General features: G+C 44.8%; 1 protein-coding gene across 1 annotated transcript; it reads left to right on the top strand.

Moving 5' to 3' along the window:
* The first annotated feature begins 9,818 nt into the window (after nucleotides 1-9,818).
* On the top strand, nucleotides 9,819-18,267 carry LOC110535106 (steroidogenic acute regulatory protein, mitochondrial-like). The gene is made up of 5 exons (XM_021619968.3): nucleotides 9,819-9,903; nucleotides 11,187-11,353; nucleotides 16,622-16,806; nucleotides 16,964-17,057; nucleotides 17,769-18,267. Exons 1-5 carry the CDS (start codon nucleotides 9,819-9,821, stop codon nucleotides 17,889-17,891), a joined length of 654 nt encoding a protein of 217 aa, XP_021475643.3. The 3' UTR covers nucleotides 17,892-18,267.
* Nucleotides 18,268-18,566: the final 299 nt, after the last annotated feature.

Genomic DNA, 18,566 nt, shown 5'->3' with positions numbered 1-18,566 from the left:
CCTAAAAAAAAACGTAACACTTCGGTGTTGTGATGCCAAAATCCTAGCGATATGCATAGCACATAGAATTAAAAAGGTAATCAAACAGTTTTTTTTTTACATGGACTATACATTGGAGATAATGTGACAAGTACTGGAAACTGTGAAAAATCTGGGAAATCAGGCCTGTTTTTCATAGCTGACTTTGAAAAGGCCTTTGATAAAGTATGAATGGAATTTATATAGAAATGTCTGGACTATTTTAATTTAGGAGAATCTCTTATACAATGCGTTAAAGTTATGTATAGTAACGTTAGGTGTAAAATAGTCAATTACGTCTACTTCTCAGAAAGTATTAAACTGTCAAGAGGAGTAAAACAAGGTTGTCCACTATCGGCATATCTATTTATAATGGCCATCGAAATGTTAGCTATTAAAATCAGATCCAACAATAATATCAAGGGGCTTAAAGCCAGGGCTTAAAAAACAAAGATGTCGTATGCTGACAATTCCTGTTTTCTTTTAAACCCGCAAGAGGATTTAGAATTAGTGCACAATATTACGTATTGTATCTCTAAAAAATACAACTTTTACATTATTTGTAGTTTAGCAATAAAATGGTCTGACGGTGAAGTGGACATACTCAGTAGTAATATCCTGAAATAAAGAAATTATCTCACTACAATAAATGCTAATATAAAGTGAGATATTTTCCAACCATGGAAAGGACAACAGCTGTCTATTTGTGGAAAAACCACCCTGAGTAATTCTTTAGTCATATCCCAGTTTACGTATTTACTTAAGGCCCTACCTTCACCTCACGACTTCTTTTTTAAATTACACGCAAAAAAATATTACACTTTGTTTGGAATAGCAAGCCAGACAAAATTAAACGGGGCTATTTATATAATGAATATTAAAGCACTGGACCTCTCATTAAAGGCTTCAGTCATACAAAACTATACTTAAACCCAAACTAGTAAGAATGGCTCAGACCGTGTTAAAGAATAGCCTTTTTTCCTTCATTCAGATTACAACCTCTCACTTTCGGTTATTTGAAAATGAAATCTCCAAAATATTGCTATTTTTAAAACCAGCAATTAAAGCTGGTTGCAATTTCAGTTTAATCCACCAGAAAAGACAGAACAAATTTTATAGTTAAACTGAAATATACTAATAAAAAAAAATCATATATTTTTTTTAAACGGTATAATCTTTGCAAATAATATCATAAATATGATTGGTGGAGTTATGTCACACATGCAGTTAACACAAATATATGTAAATGTCCGGCCTATCCAAAATTGCAACAAACTGATTGCAGCATTACGCAAAAATGTCAGAGGCAAGTGGAAAGGGGAGAAGGTAAGGGACCTGTCTATCGGCCCTGCATTAAAGACCAGAATTGGCTAAAGAAAATTGTGATAAATAAAAAAGTATACCAGTTTAATTTAAGGACCAAAACAATTGACATCTGTACCATACAGGTTGCGATCCTGACTTGTCTCCCAGTCCCTGCCGCTGAAAAACATCCCCACAGCATGATGCTGCCACCACCATGCTTCACCATAGGGATGGTGCCAGGTTTTGTCCAGACGTGATGCTTGACATTCAGGCCAAAGAGTTCAATTTTGGTTACATCAGACCAAATAATCTTGTATCTCATGGTCTGAGTCCATTAGGTGCCTTTTGGCAAACTCCAAGCGGGCTGTTATGTGCCTTTTCCTCAGGAGCGGCTTCCGTCTGGCCACTCTACCATAAAGGCCTGATTGACGGAGTGCTGCAGAGAGGTTGTCCTTCTGGAAGAGGAACTCTAGAGCTGTTTCATGTTATTTTGGCATTTATACATGTCATATCAGTTTGCAAACAATGTATTATATGTATATATATATATATACAGTGCCTTGCGAAAGTATTCGGCCCCCTTGAACTTTGCAACCTTTTGCCACATTTCAGGCTTCAAACATAAAGATATAAAACTGTATTTTTTTTGTGAAGAATCAACAACAAGTGGGACACAATCATGAAGTGGAACGACATTTATTGGATATTTCAAACTTTTTTAACAAATCAAAAACTGAAAAATTGGGCGTGCAAAATTATTCAGCCCCCTTAAGTTAATACTTTGTAGCGCCACCTTTTGCTGCGATTACAGTTGTAAGTCGCTTGGGGTATGTCTATCAGTTTTGCACATCGAGAGACTGACATTTTTCCCCATTCCTCCTTGCAAAACAGCTCGAGCTCAGTGAGGTTGGATGGAGAGCATTTGTGAACAGCAGTTTTCAGTTCTTTCCACAGATTCTCGATTGGATTCAGGTCTGGACTTTGACTTGGCCATTCTAACACCTGGATATGTTTATTTTTGAACCATTCCATTGTAGATTTTGCTTTATGTTTTGGATCATTGTCTTGGAAGACAAATCTCCATCCCAGTTTCAGGTCTTTTGCAGACTCCATCAGGCTTTCTTCCAGAATGGTCCTGTATTTGGCTCCATCCATCTTCCCATCAATTTTAACCATCTTCCCTGTCCCTGCTGAAGAAAAGCAGGCCCAAACCATGATGCTGCCATCACCATGTTTGACAGTGGGGATGGTGTGTTCAGGGTGATGAGCTGTGTTGCTTTTACGCCAAACATAACATTTTGCATTGTTGCCAAAAAGTTCAATTTTGGTTTCATCTGACCAGAGCACCTTCTTCCACATGTTTGGTGTGTCTCCCAGGTGGCTTGTGGCAAACTTTAAACAACACTTTTTATGGATATCTTTAAGAAATGGCTTTCTTGCCACTCTTCCATAAAGGCCAGATTTGTGCAATATACGACTGATTGTTGTCCTATGGACAGAGTCTTCCACCTCAGCTGTAGATCTCTGCAGTTCATCCAGAGTGATCATGGGCCTCTTGGCTGCATCTCTGATCAGTATTCTCCTTGTATGAGCTGAAAGTTTAGAGGGACGGCCAGGTCTTGGTAGATTTGCAGTGGTCTGATACTCCTTCCATTTCAATATTATCGCTTGCACAGTGCTCCTTGGGATGTTTAAAGCTTGGGAAATATTTTTGTATCCAAATCCGGCTTTAAACTTCTTCACAACAGTATCTCGGACCTGCCTGGTGTGTTCCTTGTTCTTCATGATGCTCTCTGCGCTTTTAACGGACCTCTGAGACTATCACAGTGCAGGTGCATTTATACGGAGACTTGATTACACACAGGTGGATTGTATTTATCATCATTAGTCATTTAGGTCAACATTGGATCATTCAGAGATCCTCACTGAACTTCTGGAGACAGTTTGCTGCACTGAAAGTAAAGGGGCTGAATAATTTTGCACGCCCAATTTTTCAGTTTTTGATTTGTTAAAAAAGTTTGAAATATCCAATAAATGTCGTTCCACGTCATGATTGTGTCCCACTTGTTGTTGATTCTTCACAAAAAAATACAGTTTTATATCTTTATGTTTGAAGCCTGAAATGTGGCAAAAGGTCGCAAAGTTCAAGGGGGCCGAAAACTTTCGCAAGGCACTGTATATATATATATATATATATATATATATATATATATATATATATATATATATATATATATATATATATATATATATTGAGTTAATAAAGCTGCATACAAACATGGTCTCTTGTTTGCTTTCTTGAGTAAGGCAGCTCCAAAATGCAGGTATTTCTTTTGTTGCTCCGACTGGGAAAATACATTTTGAACAGTCATCCAACTCAGAATTTAAAGTCGGGAACTCAGGCCTCTTTCTAGAGCTCTGACCTGAAGATCACTGACGTCATGATTCAACCTTGTTTTTTCAGAGTTTCCAGTTGCCTTGAAAACACCATAAATCCAAAGAATATCAGACTTTGATGACAAAGTTTCATGACAAGATTTGCCCACATGAAGGACCGCCACGCCACCTTCCTGTTCAAGTGAGCACAGCACAACGGTGAGTCCAAAAATGTCTTATATGTTGCTGCATAAATGATGTAATATGCCAGGGAGATATGTATACTGTAGCTAAGAAAGTAATACGAAGTGTATGTTGTGTAATGAGCTGTTAATTGCCCATGTGCCTCACCCTAATAATGTGGTCCCTTTTCCCCTCATTATCCAAGATGGAGTAGCAGTCAGACGTCTTTCATCCTCGTCTTGTCGTGTCCCGTGAATATATCTTTTTATATATTTTTTCTTCAAATATATTTTTTTTATCTCAACTTCAACATACTCTCCTGCAATCCTCCTCATCCAATGTGGTATGGATCTGCTATTTTCTTTACTTTTGAACTGGAACCCCCAACAGAAGCTAGCCAGCTAACTAGCTGCTACCCGAGTGGCCACTCCTGGCTAACGTCTCTGTCCCAAAGCAAGAACCAATTAACCTGGAGATAGCCTTTGCTAGGCCCATCTCCCGGCTAGCCGAAGAGGTCCATCAGCCACTCCTTGGGCTACAATACCTATTTTTCCAATTGGCCTGGACCCCCGCCAACCCATCACGAATGGACTACCGACATAATTCGCAGAGGGGTTTTTTCAACTGGCTCCTCTGTCGTGACGTCCCCTGAATGCCCATCTGCGGCCGGCTAGCTGTCTAGAGCATATCGGACTGTTAGCTTAAGAGGCCCATCAGACAAATTCTTTGGCCACTATACCCATTTTGCAATTGGCTAGGCCCCTTTTGCCACACAGAGCCCTGATGATCCACAACGACTGGTCTCCCGAAGTAACAGCACGAGGGGGCTACAACAGACTTCTTCCGTTGCGACATTCCTCTAAGGCCCTTCTGCTAGCTTGCTAGCCCTGGCCTGCTAGCTGCCTGAATCACTTGTTTCCGGCCCGAGCCATTCACCTGACCCCTATTATCACTCGGCTACGCATGCCTCTCCCTAATGTTAATATGCCTTGTCCATTGCTGTTTTGGTTAGTAATTATTGTCTTATGTCATTGTAGAGCCTCTAGCCCTGCTCAGTACGCCTTAGTTAACCCTTTAGTTCCACCTCCCACACATGCGGTGACCTCACCTGGTTTAAATGATGTTTCTAGAGACAATATCTCTATCATTGTCACAAACTGCATAGGTTTACCTCCACTGAATTCACATCCTACCATACCTTTCTCTTTACATTATGCCTTGAATCTATTCTACCGTGCCAAGCAACCTGCTCTTTTTACTCTCTGTTCCGAACGTACGAGACGACCAGTTCTTATAGCCTTTAGCCGTACCCTTATCCTACTCCTCCTCTGTTCCTCTGGTGATGTAGAGGTTAATCATTGCCACTTTTAGTGAGTTTGGTACACATCCGGTGGATAGAGAGCAGTTTATTATGTTCAACATAGGAGGGCCAAGCACAGGAAGCAGCTCTTTCAGTAGTTTAGTTGGAATAGGGTCCAGTATGCAGCTTGAAGGTTTAGAGGCCATGATTATTTTCATCATTGTGTCAAGAGATGTAGTACCTAAACACTTGAGTGTCTCTCTTGATCCTAGCTCCTGGCAGAGTTGTGCAGACTCAGGACAACTGAGCTTTGGAGGAATACGCAGATTTAAAGAGGAGTCCATAATTTGCTTTCTAATGATCGTGATCTTTTCTTCAAAGAAGTTCATGAATTTATTCATGCTGAAGTGAAAGCCATCCTCTCTTTGGGAATGCTGCTTTTTAGTTAGCTTTGCGACAGTATCAAAAATAAATTTCAGATTGTTCTTATTTTTCTCAATTAGGTTGGAAAAATAGGATGATCAAGCAGCAGTGAGGGCTCTTCGATACTGCACGGTACTGTCTTTCCAAGCTAGTCGGAAGACTTCCAGTTTGATGTGGCGCCATATCCGTTCCAATTTTCTGGAAGCTTGCTTCAGAACTCTGGTATTTTTTGTGTACCAGGGAGCTAGTTTCTTATGACAAATGTTTTTAGTTTTTAGGGGTGCAACTGCATCTAGGGTATTGCGCAAGGTTAAATTTAGTTCCTCGGTTAGGTGGTTAAAACCTCTTTTTGGCTGAGATCCCGCTAACGGGATCGATATGACAACAGCTAGTGAAAGTGCAGGGCGGCAAATTCTAAACAACAGAAATCACAACATAAAAATTCCTCAAACATACAAGTATTTTACACCATTTTAAAGATACACTTCTTGTTAATCCCACCACTGTGTCCGATTTCAAAAAGGCTTTACAGCGAAAGCAAACCAAAGGATTATGTTAGGTCAGAGCCAAGTCACAGAAAAACACGTTTTTTTTCGATAAAGTTGATATTTATATAAAAATATCTCAGTTTACATTGGCGCGTTACGTTCAGTAGTTCCAAAACATCATTAATTTACAGAAATACTCATAATAAACATTGATAAAAGATACAACTATTATGCACGGAATTATAGATACACTTCTCCTTAATGCAACCGCTGTGTCAGATTTCAAAAAAACTTTACGGAAAAATCACACCATGCTATAATCTGAGTACGGCGCTCAGAGACCAAAACATCCCAAACAGATATCCGCCATGTTGTGTAGTTAACAGAAGTCAGAAATAGCATTATAAATAGTCACTTACCTTTGATGATCTTCATCAGAATGCACTCCCAGGAATCCCAGTTCCACAATAAATGTTTGTTTTGTTCAATAATGTCCATCATTTATGTCCAGATACCTCTGATCTCAGTCTATTTTGTAAGAATTTGTAAGATTCCTATTTGCATAAAATAGACGGAGACCAGTCTTATCAAAATTAGATAATAGTATTTATTCTCGGAGCTCGCTGCCATGGAACCACGAACAACAGTTTATATACAAAATATGACATCATAGGTTATAAAATGTCCTTTCTCCTATCGACCAGGACAAAGCAGGTTCAAAAGTTTATTCCAACCCCCTAGCTCGCTCACTCCAGACACACACTTATATCAAGATTACCTTCTGAAGTCTTCATCTATCACTATTCAGCAGACAGTTCCTGATAATGGAAAACCTAGGGAGACACTCGCTGCCTTATCTAAACATCCCAGAGCTAAGATGAGTCGGTTCAACCATAGGTTAACGACCCTCTTTGCTTGCTTAAAATCCACAATCCATTCCTACCCAAGCCAGCTGGAATGGTGTTTATTATGTTTAATTACCCCCTGTTTCATGCCACACAATCCCTTCCTTATGAATTAACATTATTAATCAGATATTGTAAAACAGGGTAGAGTTCAATTCATTATAGTTCTATTTAAATGTAGATATTGTTTAGTCATTATACATAAAATTCCTAACAGAGACAATCAACACTTGTCAACCATTTTTATTAACAAGGCACGCACTACACTGTAAATCGCTTTGGATTAAAAGTGTCTGCTTAATGGATACAACAATACACAATACAAAAAGAGAAATTGATTGCATTTGACTAGAAGTCGTCTCATCATAGAAATGCAATGAGTTACAGTATAAGGAATTCAGTCAATTGAAATAAATTCATTATGTCCCAATCGATGGATTTCACATGACTGGGAATACAGATATGCATCTGTTGGTCACAGACACTTTTTAAAAAAGCAGGTCATGGATTTAAAAAAACAGTCAGTATCTGGTGTGACCACCATTTTCTTCATTCAGCGCGACACATCTGCTTCGCATAGAATTGATCAGGCTGTTGATTGTGGCCTGTGGAATGTTATCTCACTCTTCTTCAATGGCTGTGCAAAGTTAATGGATATTGTCAGGAACTGGAACATGCTGTCTTACATGTCGATCCAGAGCATCCCAAACATGCTCAATGGGTGACAAGTCTGTGGGACATTTTCAGCTTCCAGGAATTGTGTATAGATCCTTGCGACATGGGGCTGTGCATTATCATGCTGAAACATGAGGTGATGGCGGCGGATGAATGGCACGACAATGGGCCTCAAGATCTCACGGTATCTCTGTGCATTCAAATTGCCATCAATAAAATACAATTGTGTTCATTGTCCGTAGCTTATGCCTGCCCACACCATAATCCCACCGCCACCATGGGGCACTCTGTTCACAACGTTGACATCAGCACACCGCTCGCCCACACAACGCCATACACGTGGTCTACGGTTGTGAGGCCGGTTGGACGCCCTGCAAAATTCTCCAAAACAATGTTGGAGGCGGCTTATGGTAGCAAAAATGTACATTAAATGATCTGGCAACAGCTCTGGTGGACATTCCTGCAGTCAGCATGCCAATTGCACGCTTCCTCAAAACTTGAGACATCTGTGAGACAAACTGCACATTTTAGAGTGGCCTTTTATTGTCCCCAGAACAAGGTGCACCTGTATAATGATCATGCTGTTTAATCAGTTTGTTTATGCCACACCTTTCAGGTGGATGGATTATCTTGGCAAAGGTGAAATGCTCACTTTAATATATATATTATGTGTATATATATATTTAACCTTTATTTAACTTGGCAAGTGAGTTAAGAACAAATTCTTATTTACAATGACGGCCTAACAAAAGGCAAAAGACCTCCTCCGGGGACGGGCTGGGATTAAGAATAAAAATATATAAATACAGGACTAAACACACATCACAACAAGAGAGACCGAAGACGACAACATAGCAAGGGAGCAACACATGGCAACACAGCAATGTGGCAACACAACATGGTAGCAGCACAAAACATGGTACAAACATTATTGGGCACAGACAACAGCACAAAGGGCAAGAAGGTAGAGACATCAATACTGTCACGAATATTACCGAAGGTGACTCCCCTTCTTGTTCGGGTGGCACTCAGCGGTCGTCGTCGCCGGTCTACTAGCTGTCACCGATCTTTTGTTCTGTGTTCGTTTGGTTTTGTCTAATTGGTTTCACCTGTTTCTTGTTTGGCTATTAGGGTGGGGTTATATAAGTTCGTTCAGCCCGCTTCTGTTTGTGCGGGCTTGTTCGTATGTATGTGTTCGAGTGGTTTGTGTTTGCTTTTCGGGTTTCTCGCTGTCCTTTATTTTTTTACATTATTGTTTTCTATTTTATTCCTGTGATTTATTCTGGACATTAAAGCGTGTTTTTCCCGCATCCTTTTGCTCTCTGCGCCTGACTCCACACCTATACACTCATTGAGCGTTACAGAAGCCCGCACCATAATATGGAGTCAGCAGGAGCAGCGACCACCCCTCTTCCCACGATGGAGGAGAGAGTCCTTCATCACACGTCCATCCTCCATCGCATCGGATCAGCGATGGATCAAATGATGGAGAGGATGGATCGTTGGGAGAGGAGTGGTCTCCCTACTACCCCACCTACCCTCCCACCAGCAACTCTACCATCTCCCCCAGCGGGATCTGGTTCCAGCGCTCTGCGCATTACGCCTCCGAGGGAGTACGATGGAGCAGCGGCGGGGTGCCAGGGATTCCTGCTTCAACTAGACCTCTACCTGGCCACCGTTCGGCCGGCTCACTCGGACGAGGAGAGCGTGAGTGTCCTCGTCACTTGCCTTACGGGTAGAGCCCTGGAGTGGGCCAATGCTGTCTGGAACGGGCCCGACTCAGCGAGGGGCAACTAACCGGAGTTCACCGGCCGTTTCCGGGCCGTGTTCGATCCCCCTCCGGAGGGCTGAGCGGCGGGTGAGAGGTTGTTCCATCTCAGGCAGGGGACGAGGAGCGCGCAGGACTTCGCGCTGGATTTCCGGACCTTGGCCGCTGGAGCAGGGTGGAACGACAGGGCCCTGATAGACCATTACAGGTGTAGCCTGAGAGAGGACGTCCGCAGGGAGCTGGCTTGTCGGGACACTACGCTTAGCCTGGATGAACTGATAGACCTGTCGATCCGGTTAGACCATCTGCTAGCTGCTCGCGGACGTTCAGAAAGGGTCCTGTTAGTTCCACCTCCTGACCCTCCCGCTCCTATCCCGATGGAGCTAGGAGGGGCCGCGTCTAGGGAGATCGGAGGAGTAGGCTCCTCCTGTACCAGTTGTGGCCGGAGAGGGCACACTTCAGGTCGGTGCTGGAGGAGTTCATATGGGAATCAAGAAGGCAGGCAGAACACTCCTCGGTCACCCGAGGATTCCGTTAGTAAAAGTAGACCCCCCTTTTCCCGTGCACTCTTTAGATAGTCGACCATTAGGGTCAGGGCTGGTCAGGGAAGCCACAATTCCTTTGGAGATGATTACGCAGGGGAATCATAAGGAGCGAATTAGTCTGTTCCTTATCGATTCACCTGCGTTTCCAGTGGTGCTGGGGATTCCCTGGCTGGCTATTCACAATCCAGCGATTTCGTGGAAACAGGGAACTCTCCAGGGGTGGTCTGATGAGTGTTCAGGCAGGTGTGTAGGGGTTTCCATCGGTGCGACAACGGTGGAGAGTCCAGACCAGGTTTCCATCGTGCGCATTCCCGCTGAGTATGCCGATTTGGCTATCGCTTTCAGTAAAAAGAAGGCAACCCAAATACCACCCCATCGACAGGGGGATTGCGTGATAAACCTCCAGGTAAACGCTGCACTCCCCAGGAGTCATGTGTATCCTTTATCCCAGGAGGAGACGTTGGCTATGGAGACATATGTCACCGAAGCTCTGGGACAGGGGTACATTCGGCCCTCCATGTCACCCGTCTCCTCGAGTTTCTTTTTTGGAGCGCAGTTCTTCACGAAACTGGATCTCAGGAGTGCGTATAATCTGGTGCGTATTCGGGAGGGAGATGAGTGGAAAACTGCATTTAGCACTACATCTGGCCATTATGAGTACCTCGTCATGCCATACGGGTTAAAGAATGCTCCAGCTATCTTTCAATCCTTTGTGGATGAGATTCTCAGAGACCTGAACGGACAGGGTGTGGTGGTGTATATTGACAATATTTTGATCTACTCCGTTACACGCACCGCGCATGTGTCTCTGGTGCACAAGGTTCATGGACGACTGCTGGAGCATGACCTGTGCGTGAAGGCGGAGAAATGTGAGTTTTCCAAACGAGCCGTTTCCTTCCTGGGTTATCGCATTTCCAGCTCGGGGGTGGTAATGGAGGGTGACCGCGTCAAGGCCGTGCGTGATTGGCCGTCTCCGACCACGGTAAAGGAGGTGCAGCTGTTCTTAGGGTTTGCCAATTACTACCGGAGGTTTATCCGGGGTTTTGGTCAGGTAGCAGCTCCTATTACCTCACTGCTGAAGGGGGGGCCAGTGCGTTTGCAGTGGTCAGCAGAGGCGGACGGAGCTTTCCGTAGGTTGAAGGCGCTGTTCACTGAGGCGCCAGTGTTTAGCGCATTCGGACCCTTCTTTGGCATTCATAGTAGAGGTGGACGCATCCGAGGCTGGGGTAGGAGCGGTGCTCTCACAGCGCTCGGGTGTGCCACCGAAGCTCCGCCTTTGTGCCTTTTTTTCGAAGAAGCTCGGGCCGGCGGAGCGGAATTATGATGTGGGGGACAGGGAATTGTTGGCTATGGTTAAGGCCCTGAAGGTGTGGAGACACTGGCTTGAGGGGGCTAAGCACCCTTTTCTTATCTGGACTGACCACCGTAACCTGGAGTATATCCGATCAGCTAGGAGACTGAATCCTCATCAGGCAAGGTGGGCCATGTATTTCACTAGATTTTGTTTTACTATATCGTATCGACCAGGTTCCCTCAACACTAAGGCCGACGCGCTGTCCCGACTCTATGACACTGAGGACCGGTCCATCGATCCTACTCCCATCATTCCGGCGGCTAAGCTGGTGGCACCAGTAGTCTGGGAGGTGGCTGCGGACATCGAGCAGGCGCTAAGGGAGGAACCTGCGCCTCCACAGTGTCCGGAGGGTCGTAGGTACGTGCCGCTCGCTGTTCGTGATCAATTGATTCGATGGGCTCATAGTCTACCCTCGTCGGGTCACCCAGGTATTTCTAGGACAGTGCGAGGTCTTAGGAGGAAGTACTGGTGGCCCACCTTGGTGAGGGATGTGCGATTCTATGTCTCCTCCTGTTCGGTGTGCGCCCAGAGTAAGGCTCCTAGGCACCTGCCACGAGGGAAATTACAACCCCTCCCCGTTCCACAACAGCCGTGGACCCATCTATCGGTGGATTTTCTTACTGACCTTCCCCCCTCTCAGGGGAACACAACGATCCTGGTCGTTGTGGATCGGTTCTCTAAGTCCTGCCGTCTTATCCCATTGCCCGGTCTCCCTACGGCCCTGCAGACTGCGGAAGCCCTTTTCACCCATGTCTTCCGGCACTACCGGGTGCCCGAGGATATAGTTTCTGATCGGGGTCCCCAGTTTACCTCCCGTGTGTGGAGGGCATTTATGGAACGTCTGGGGGTCTTGGTCAGCCTGACCTCAGTGTATCACCCGGAGAGTAATGGGCAGGTGGAGAGAGTGAACCAGGAGGTGGGTAGGTTTCTGCCGTCGTATTGCCAGGACCGGCCAGGGGAGTGGGCGAGATACATCCCCTGGGCAGAAATGGCCCAGAACTCACTAAGCCACTCCTCTACCAACATGTCACCATTTGAGTGTGTGTTGGGGTACCAGCCGGTCCTGGCACCATGGCATCAGAGCCAGACTGAGGCTCCTGCGGTGGAGGAGTGGGTGCAGCGCTCTAAGAAGACCTGGAGGGCCATCCAGGAGTCATTACGCCAAGCGAGTGGACGGCAGAAGAAGAGTGCTGACCGTCACCGCAGTGAGGCCCCCATGTTTGCACCAGGGGACAGAGTCTGGCTCTCGACCCGAAACCTGCCCCTCCGCTTGCCCTGCCGGAAGTTGGGTCCGCAGTGTGTAGGGCCATTTAAAGTCCCGAGGAGAATAAACGAGGTTTGTTATCGATTATTACTTCCTTCGTATTATCGCATTAACCCCTCGTTTCATGTGTCTCTTCTCAGGCCGGTGGTAGCTGGTCCCATGCAGGAAGGTGAGGTTCCGGAGGTCCCTCCGCCCCCTCTGGACATCGAGGGGTCCCCGACGTACACGATACGAGCTATTCTGGACTCGAGACGCCGGGTGAGGGGCTTGCAGTACCTCGTTGACTGGGAGGGGTACGGTCCGGAGGAGAGGTGTTGGGTCCCGGTGGGGGATATTCTGGATCCATCTATATTGAGAGAGTTCCATCGCCTCCATCCGGATTGCCCGGCGCCTCGGCCCCCGGGTCGTCCCCCGAGGCCGGCGTCGGCGCGCTGCGGGAGCTGCGCGTCAGGGGGGGGGGGACTGTCACGAATAATACCGAAGGTGACTCCCCTTCTTGTTCGGGTGGCGCTCGGCGGTCGTCGTCTCCGGTCTACTAGCTGCCACCGATCCTTTGTGTTCGTTTGGTTTTGTCTAATTGGTTTCACCTGTTTCTTGTTTGGTTATTAGTGTGGGGTTATATAACTTCGTTCAGCCCGCTTCTGTTTGTGCGGGCTTGTTCGTATGTATGTGTTCGAGTGGTTTGTGTTTGCTTTTCGGGTTTCTCGCTGTCCTTTATTTTTTTACATTATTGTTTTCTATTTTGTTCCTGTGATTTATTCTGGACATTAAAGCGTGTTTTTCCCGCATCCTTTTGCTCTCTGCGCCTGACTCCACACCTATACACTCATTGAGCGTTACAAATACATCACGCAAAGCAGCCACAACTGTTAGGAAGAGTTTCCATGATTGAGTCTTTGAATGAAGAGATTGAGATAAAACTGTCCAGTTTGAGTGTTTGTTGCAGCCCGTACCAGTCGTTAGCTGCAGCGAACTGAAAAGATGAGCGCCCCAGGGATGTGTGTGCTTTCGGGACCTTTAACACAAAGTGACTGGCAGAACAGGTGTTGTATGTGAAGGATGAGGGCTGCAGTAGATATCTCAGATAGAAGGGAGTGAGGCCTAAGAGGGTTTTATAAATAAGCATCAACCAGTGGGTCTTGCGACGGGTACACAGCGATGACCAGTTTACAGAGGAATATAGAGTGCAGTGATGTGTCCTATAAGGAGGATTGGTGGCAAATCTGATGGCCGAATGGTAAAGAACATCTAGCCGTTCAAGAGCACCCTTACCTGCCGATCTATAAATTATGTCTCTGAAATCTAGCATGGGTAGGATGGTCATCTGAATCAGGATTAGTTTGGCAGTTGGGGTGAAAGAGGAGTGATTACGATAGAGGAAGCCAAGTCTAGATTTAACTTTAGCCTGCTGCTTTGATATGTGCTGAGAGAAGGACAGTGTACTGTCTAGCCATACTCCCAAGTACTTGTATGAGGTGACTTCCTCAAGCTCTAAACCCTCAGAGGTAGTAATCACACCTGTGGGGAGAGATTGTTGTTGGATTAAGAAGGCTTTGTTGTAGAGCATTTAACACAAAAACCGGGGAGGGGCCAGCTGAGTGTAAGACTGTATCATCTGCATATAAATGGATGAGAGAGCTTCCTACTGCCTGAGCTATGTTGTTGATTTAAATTAAGAAGAGCGTGGGGCCTACGATTGAGCCTTGGGGTACTCCCTTGGTGACAGGCAGTGGCTGAGACAGTAGGTTTTCTGACTTTATACACTGCACTCTTTGAAAGAGGTAATTAGCAAACCAGGCCAAAGTCCCCTCAGAGAGACAACAATACTCTTTAGCCGGCCCACAAGAATGGAATGGTCTACCGTATCAAAAGCTTTGTCCAAGTAAATAAACATAGCAGCACAACATTGCTTATAATCAAGGGAAATGGTGACATCGTTGAGGACCTTTAAGTTTGCAGTGACACATCCATAACTTGAGCGGAAACCAGAGAGAATACTATAGACATCAAGAAAGCCAGTCAGTTGATTATTGACAATTTTTTTCCAACAGTTATGATAAACAGGGCAAAATAGAAATAGGCCTATAACAGTTATGATCAACTTGATCTCCCCATTTCAATAAAGGACAAACCGTGGCTGCCTTCCAAGCAATGGGACCCTCCCCATAAAGGAGAGACAGGTTAAAAAGGTCAGAGATAGGCTTGGCGTTGATAGGGGCAGCAACCTTAAAGAAGAAAGGGTCTAAACAATGTGACCCAGATGTTTTTTGGGGGTCAAGTTTCAGGAGCTCCTTTAGCACCTCAGACTTAGTGACTGCCTGCAGGGAGAAACTTTGTAGCAGGGCAGGGAAAAAAGAGGGAGAAGCATCGGGGATGCATTAGAAGGGGTATGTCTTAGTCAAATAGGAATCCTGACTTAATGAAGTGGTGATTAAAGAGCTCAGCCATTTGCTTCTTGTCAGTAACAACCACATCATCAACTTTAAGGGACATGGGCAGCTGTGAGGAGGAGGGTTTATTCTCCAGGTCTTTAACCATCTTCCAGAATTTCTTGGGGTTACAGCCACAGAGAAACAACTGCTCCTTAAAGTAACTAACATTGGCCTACCAGATAACCTGAGTGCAATTATTTCTCATTTGCCTGAACGATAGCCAGTCAGTCTGAGTATGCGTGTGACGAGCCTTTCGCCAAATGCAATTCTTGAGGTGGAGTAACTCTGCCAGATCACGGTCAAACCAGGGGCTGAACCTGTTTTTAATCCTCATTTTCTTTATGGGGGCGTATTTGTTAACAATACCACTGAAAATATAAACAAAGAAGGTCCAAGCATCTTGGACAGAGGAGATAAAGCTGATTCTAGACCTCTTTACAGAGGACAGCTCATGAAGGAAGGCTTGCACATTAAAGTTTTTTGAAAGCGTCTATGACAAATCAGGACAGGTCGTTTCACCGAGCAGCCATTACGAGCACAGGCTGTAAAACAGTGATCACTAAGGTCATTACAGAAAACACCAGACTGCTACCTATCAGGTTTATTTGTGAATATAATATCAAGAAGAGTAGCCTTTTCTGGGTGTTTGGAGTCATACCTTGTGGGATTGGTAATAATCTGAGAAAGATTTAGGGAGTCCCATTGCTTTAGGACTTGGTCAGGTGGTTTAAGCATGTCCCAGTTTAGGTTCCCTAGCAGGACAAATTCAGACTTAATGTAAGGGGCCAGGAGAGAGCTTAGGGCATGTAGGGTACAGGCCGATGCAGATGGAGGACGATAGCACCCAGCAACAGTCAACAAAGAGCAATTTGAAAGTTTAATACTTAAAACGAGCAAATCAAATTGTTTGTGGACAGACTTGGTGGAGACAGCCGAGCACTGAAGGTGGTCCTTGGTAAAGATGCCACTCCCCCACTTTTGGAAGATCTCTCTTGCCGAAAAAGGTTATAACCAGAAAGGTTAACATCAGTATTCAAAACACTCTTCCTTAACCACGACTCAGTAATGACCTGCACATCCAGATAGGAGCTGTGAACCCACACTTTCAATTTATCAATTTTATGTAATAAGCTTCTGGTGTTAACGTGCAGAAAACCCAGGCTTTTGCGAGAGCAGAAATCAGTGAAGCAGATATCAGAGCACAAGTCAGAATTGGGGCAAGCAACAGTAAATGGGCCAGGGTGTACATGCACATTTCCAGATATCAGCAGTAATACAATCAGGGCACGGCAGAGGACAGTGCTGCAGTGCTGATTTATGACATCTGAATGTGCATCAGTTGGCAACAAGATCAGAACAGGGATGTCACTAACAGGGATGTTTACTTTTTATTTATTTAACCTTTATTTAAGTAGGCAAGTAAACACATTTTTGCACAACATTTGAGAGAACTAAGCTTTTTGTTCATATGGAACATTTCTGGGTCTTTTATTTCAGCTCATGAAACATGGGACCAACACTTTACATGTTGTGTTTCTATATTTTTGTACAGTGCAGGTTTTTGACTCCCTTCCTCCTTCACTAGATTCTCCAGAAGATAGGTCAGGAGACCATGGTGACCCACGAGGTGTCTGGACCCACACCTGGTAACATGGTGGGGCCGCGGGACTTCGTTGGTGTTCACTGTGCCAAGCGCCGGGGGTCCACGTGCTTCCTGGCAGGCATGTCTACTCAGCACCCTACCATGCCCGAACAGAGGGGCGTTGTCAGGTAGGCTTGTTCATATACTCAAGGGACGGACAAAAAGATGGATGGATGGCTATAAATCACTAACAATACATCATAGAAAAATAATATTTGTAATATTGTGTTGGACTTCAACATACACTAGCACTGATATTCTACACCGTATTGTTGACTTTGTCAGGGCGGAGAACGGACCAACATGTACAGTGATGCGGCCCAGTGCTGATGATCCAAACAAGACCAAGTTCACCTGGTTATTAAGCATAGATTTAACGGTAAAAGGCCATTACCCTGCATCTCATCACTAGGGCTAGACAAATACAACTGTAACTATATTGTTTGACTTTCACCCTCTGCTAGAAGCATTTTCATCAAATCCTTTCTGGAACTTATTGCCTCATAGATACTGTTTGTCCTTTTATCACGGTCACTGACTAACTTTGATGGTTGAAGGTTATGGTTGATGATGGTTGTATTGACAATCCTGAGCCCTAGATTCAGTCAGTTCAGCGATAGCCCGCGATAACCTGTACCTGCATAGCAGATCATTGTTTTTATTTAGGTGATATGTCGGAGGTGTAACTGCGTTGGAGTTATCAAATTGGTGAGCGGATGCTCCTGTGGTCATTGGCCCGAAGACACACCCGTTCCACTTGTGCTAGAAGTTGAAAATGAATGTGTAGGCTATATAGAAACAATGAAACTCAAATGACATGTAATCAGTTACTCCTCAACCCTGCCTATGGCAATGTCCGCGATAGGTATAACGCTGGAAGCCGCTTGTGAATTCCACTTCTGACACCGTCATAACAACAGCTATGTGGGAGTCTGGTAGCGTGACTCTGATTTGGATCTAGCCCTTAGATTCTGTTTTTCATTGTGTCTTTCTCCCTGTTTCACCCTGTCTCTCTCCCTGTTTCACCCTGTCTCTCTCCCTGTTTCACCCTGTCTCTCTCCCTGTTTCACCCTGTCTCTCTCCCTCACAGGGTTGGATCCTAAAGACCATCATAAACAAAGTGCTCTCTCAGACACAAGTAGATTTTGCCAAACACCTGAAGCAGAGGATGGCCAGCAACATTGATTCTATGGAGATTGTGCCAGCCTGTTGACACACCATCTGTCATGCCCTCTGACCTTTCGATTGGCGTGCACACCAATGGCAGGCCACTAAATGGACAGCTCTGCCCAGTCCTTAGGACAGAATTGGAGTACAATTGAGTGAAGCCTTGTTCTTCTGAACCCTGGCGCCATTAACTGTCTAAAGTGGCTCTCTCCCTATGTCCTTCTCTTCATACCAATCTCAAAGAACTGGTCTATATCTTCACCTAACCTGTTCACACACAAATTCAGATGAAGAGGAGAGACTAGGGAAGGACACTTAAGAGTAGATGTGCCTATTTTACACAGCACACACCCTCTTCTCAAAACATGCACACATTCCCCTTTACCACGGAGTCTGTGATCCAAATAACTTTTTTATCCAGCCATAGCACACATTGTTATTGTACCTTCAATGTGAAATGTTATTTAAACATTTTATTTATTGTAAAACAATGTCATTGCATTACACTGGGTTAGGATGAGTGCCAAGTGAATAAATTATTCCAACATCATTAAAATGTACAAGGATTTTTCTTGTACTATTATTTAAAGACATCTTGACGGTTGTAACATGTCTCACTTGACAAAATGTGGGAAAGCACTTAACAATCAAAACACTGCAGTACTGTGGGCCTGGGCCTTCAGTACATTCCCTGGGATCAAGTCAACAGCACAACTAACGC

The sequence above is a fragment of the Oncorhynchus mykiss genome, chromosome 11, assembly GCF_057628025.1.
Source record: "Oncorhynchus mykiss isolate SJ-2025 chromosome 11, ASM5762802v1, whole genome shotgun sequence".
Classification (NCBI taxonomy): domain Eukaryota; kingdom Metazoa; phylum Chordata; class Actinopteri; order Salmoniformes; family Salmonidae; genus Oncorhynchus; species Oncorhynchus mykiss.
This window is presented reverse-complemented; position numbering and strand designations above follow the sequence as displayed.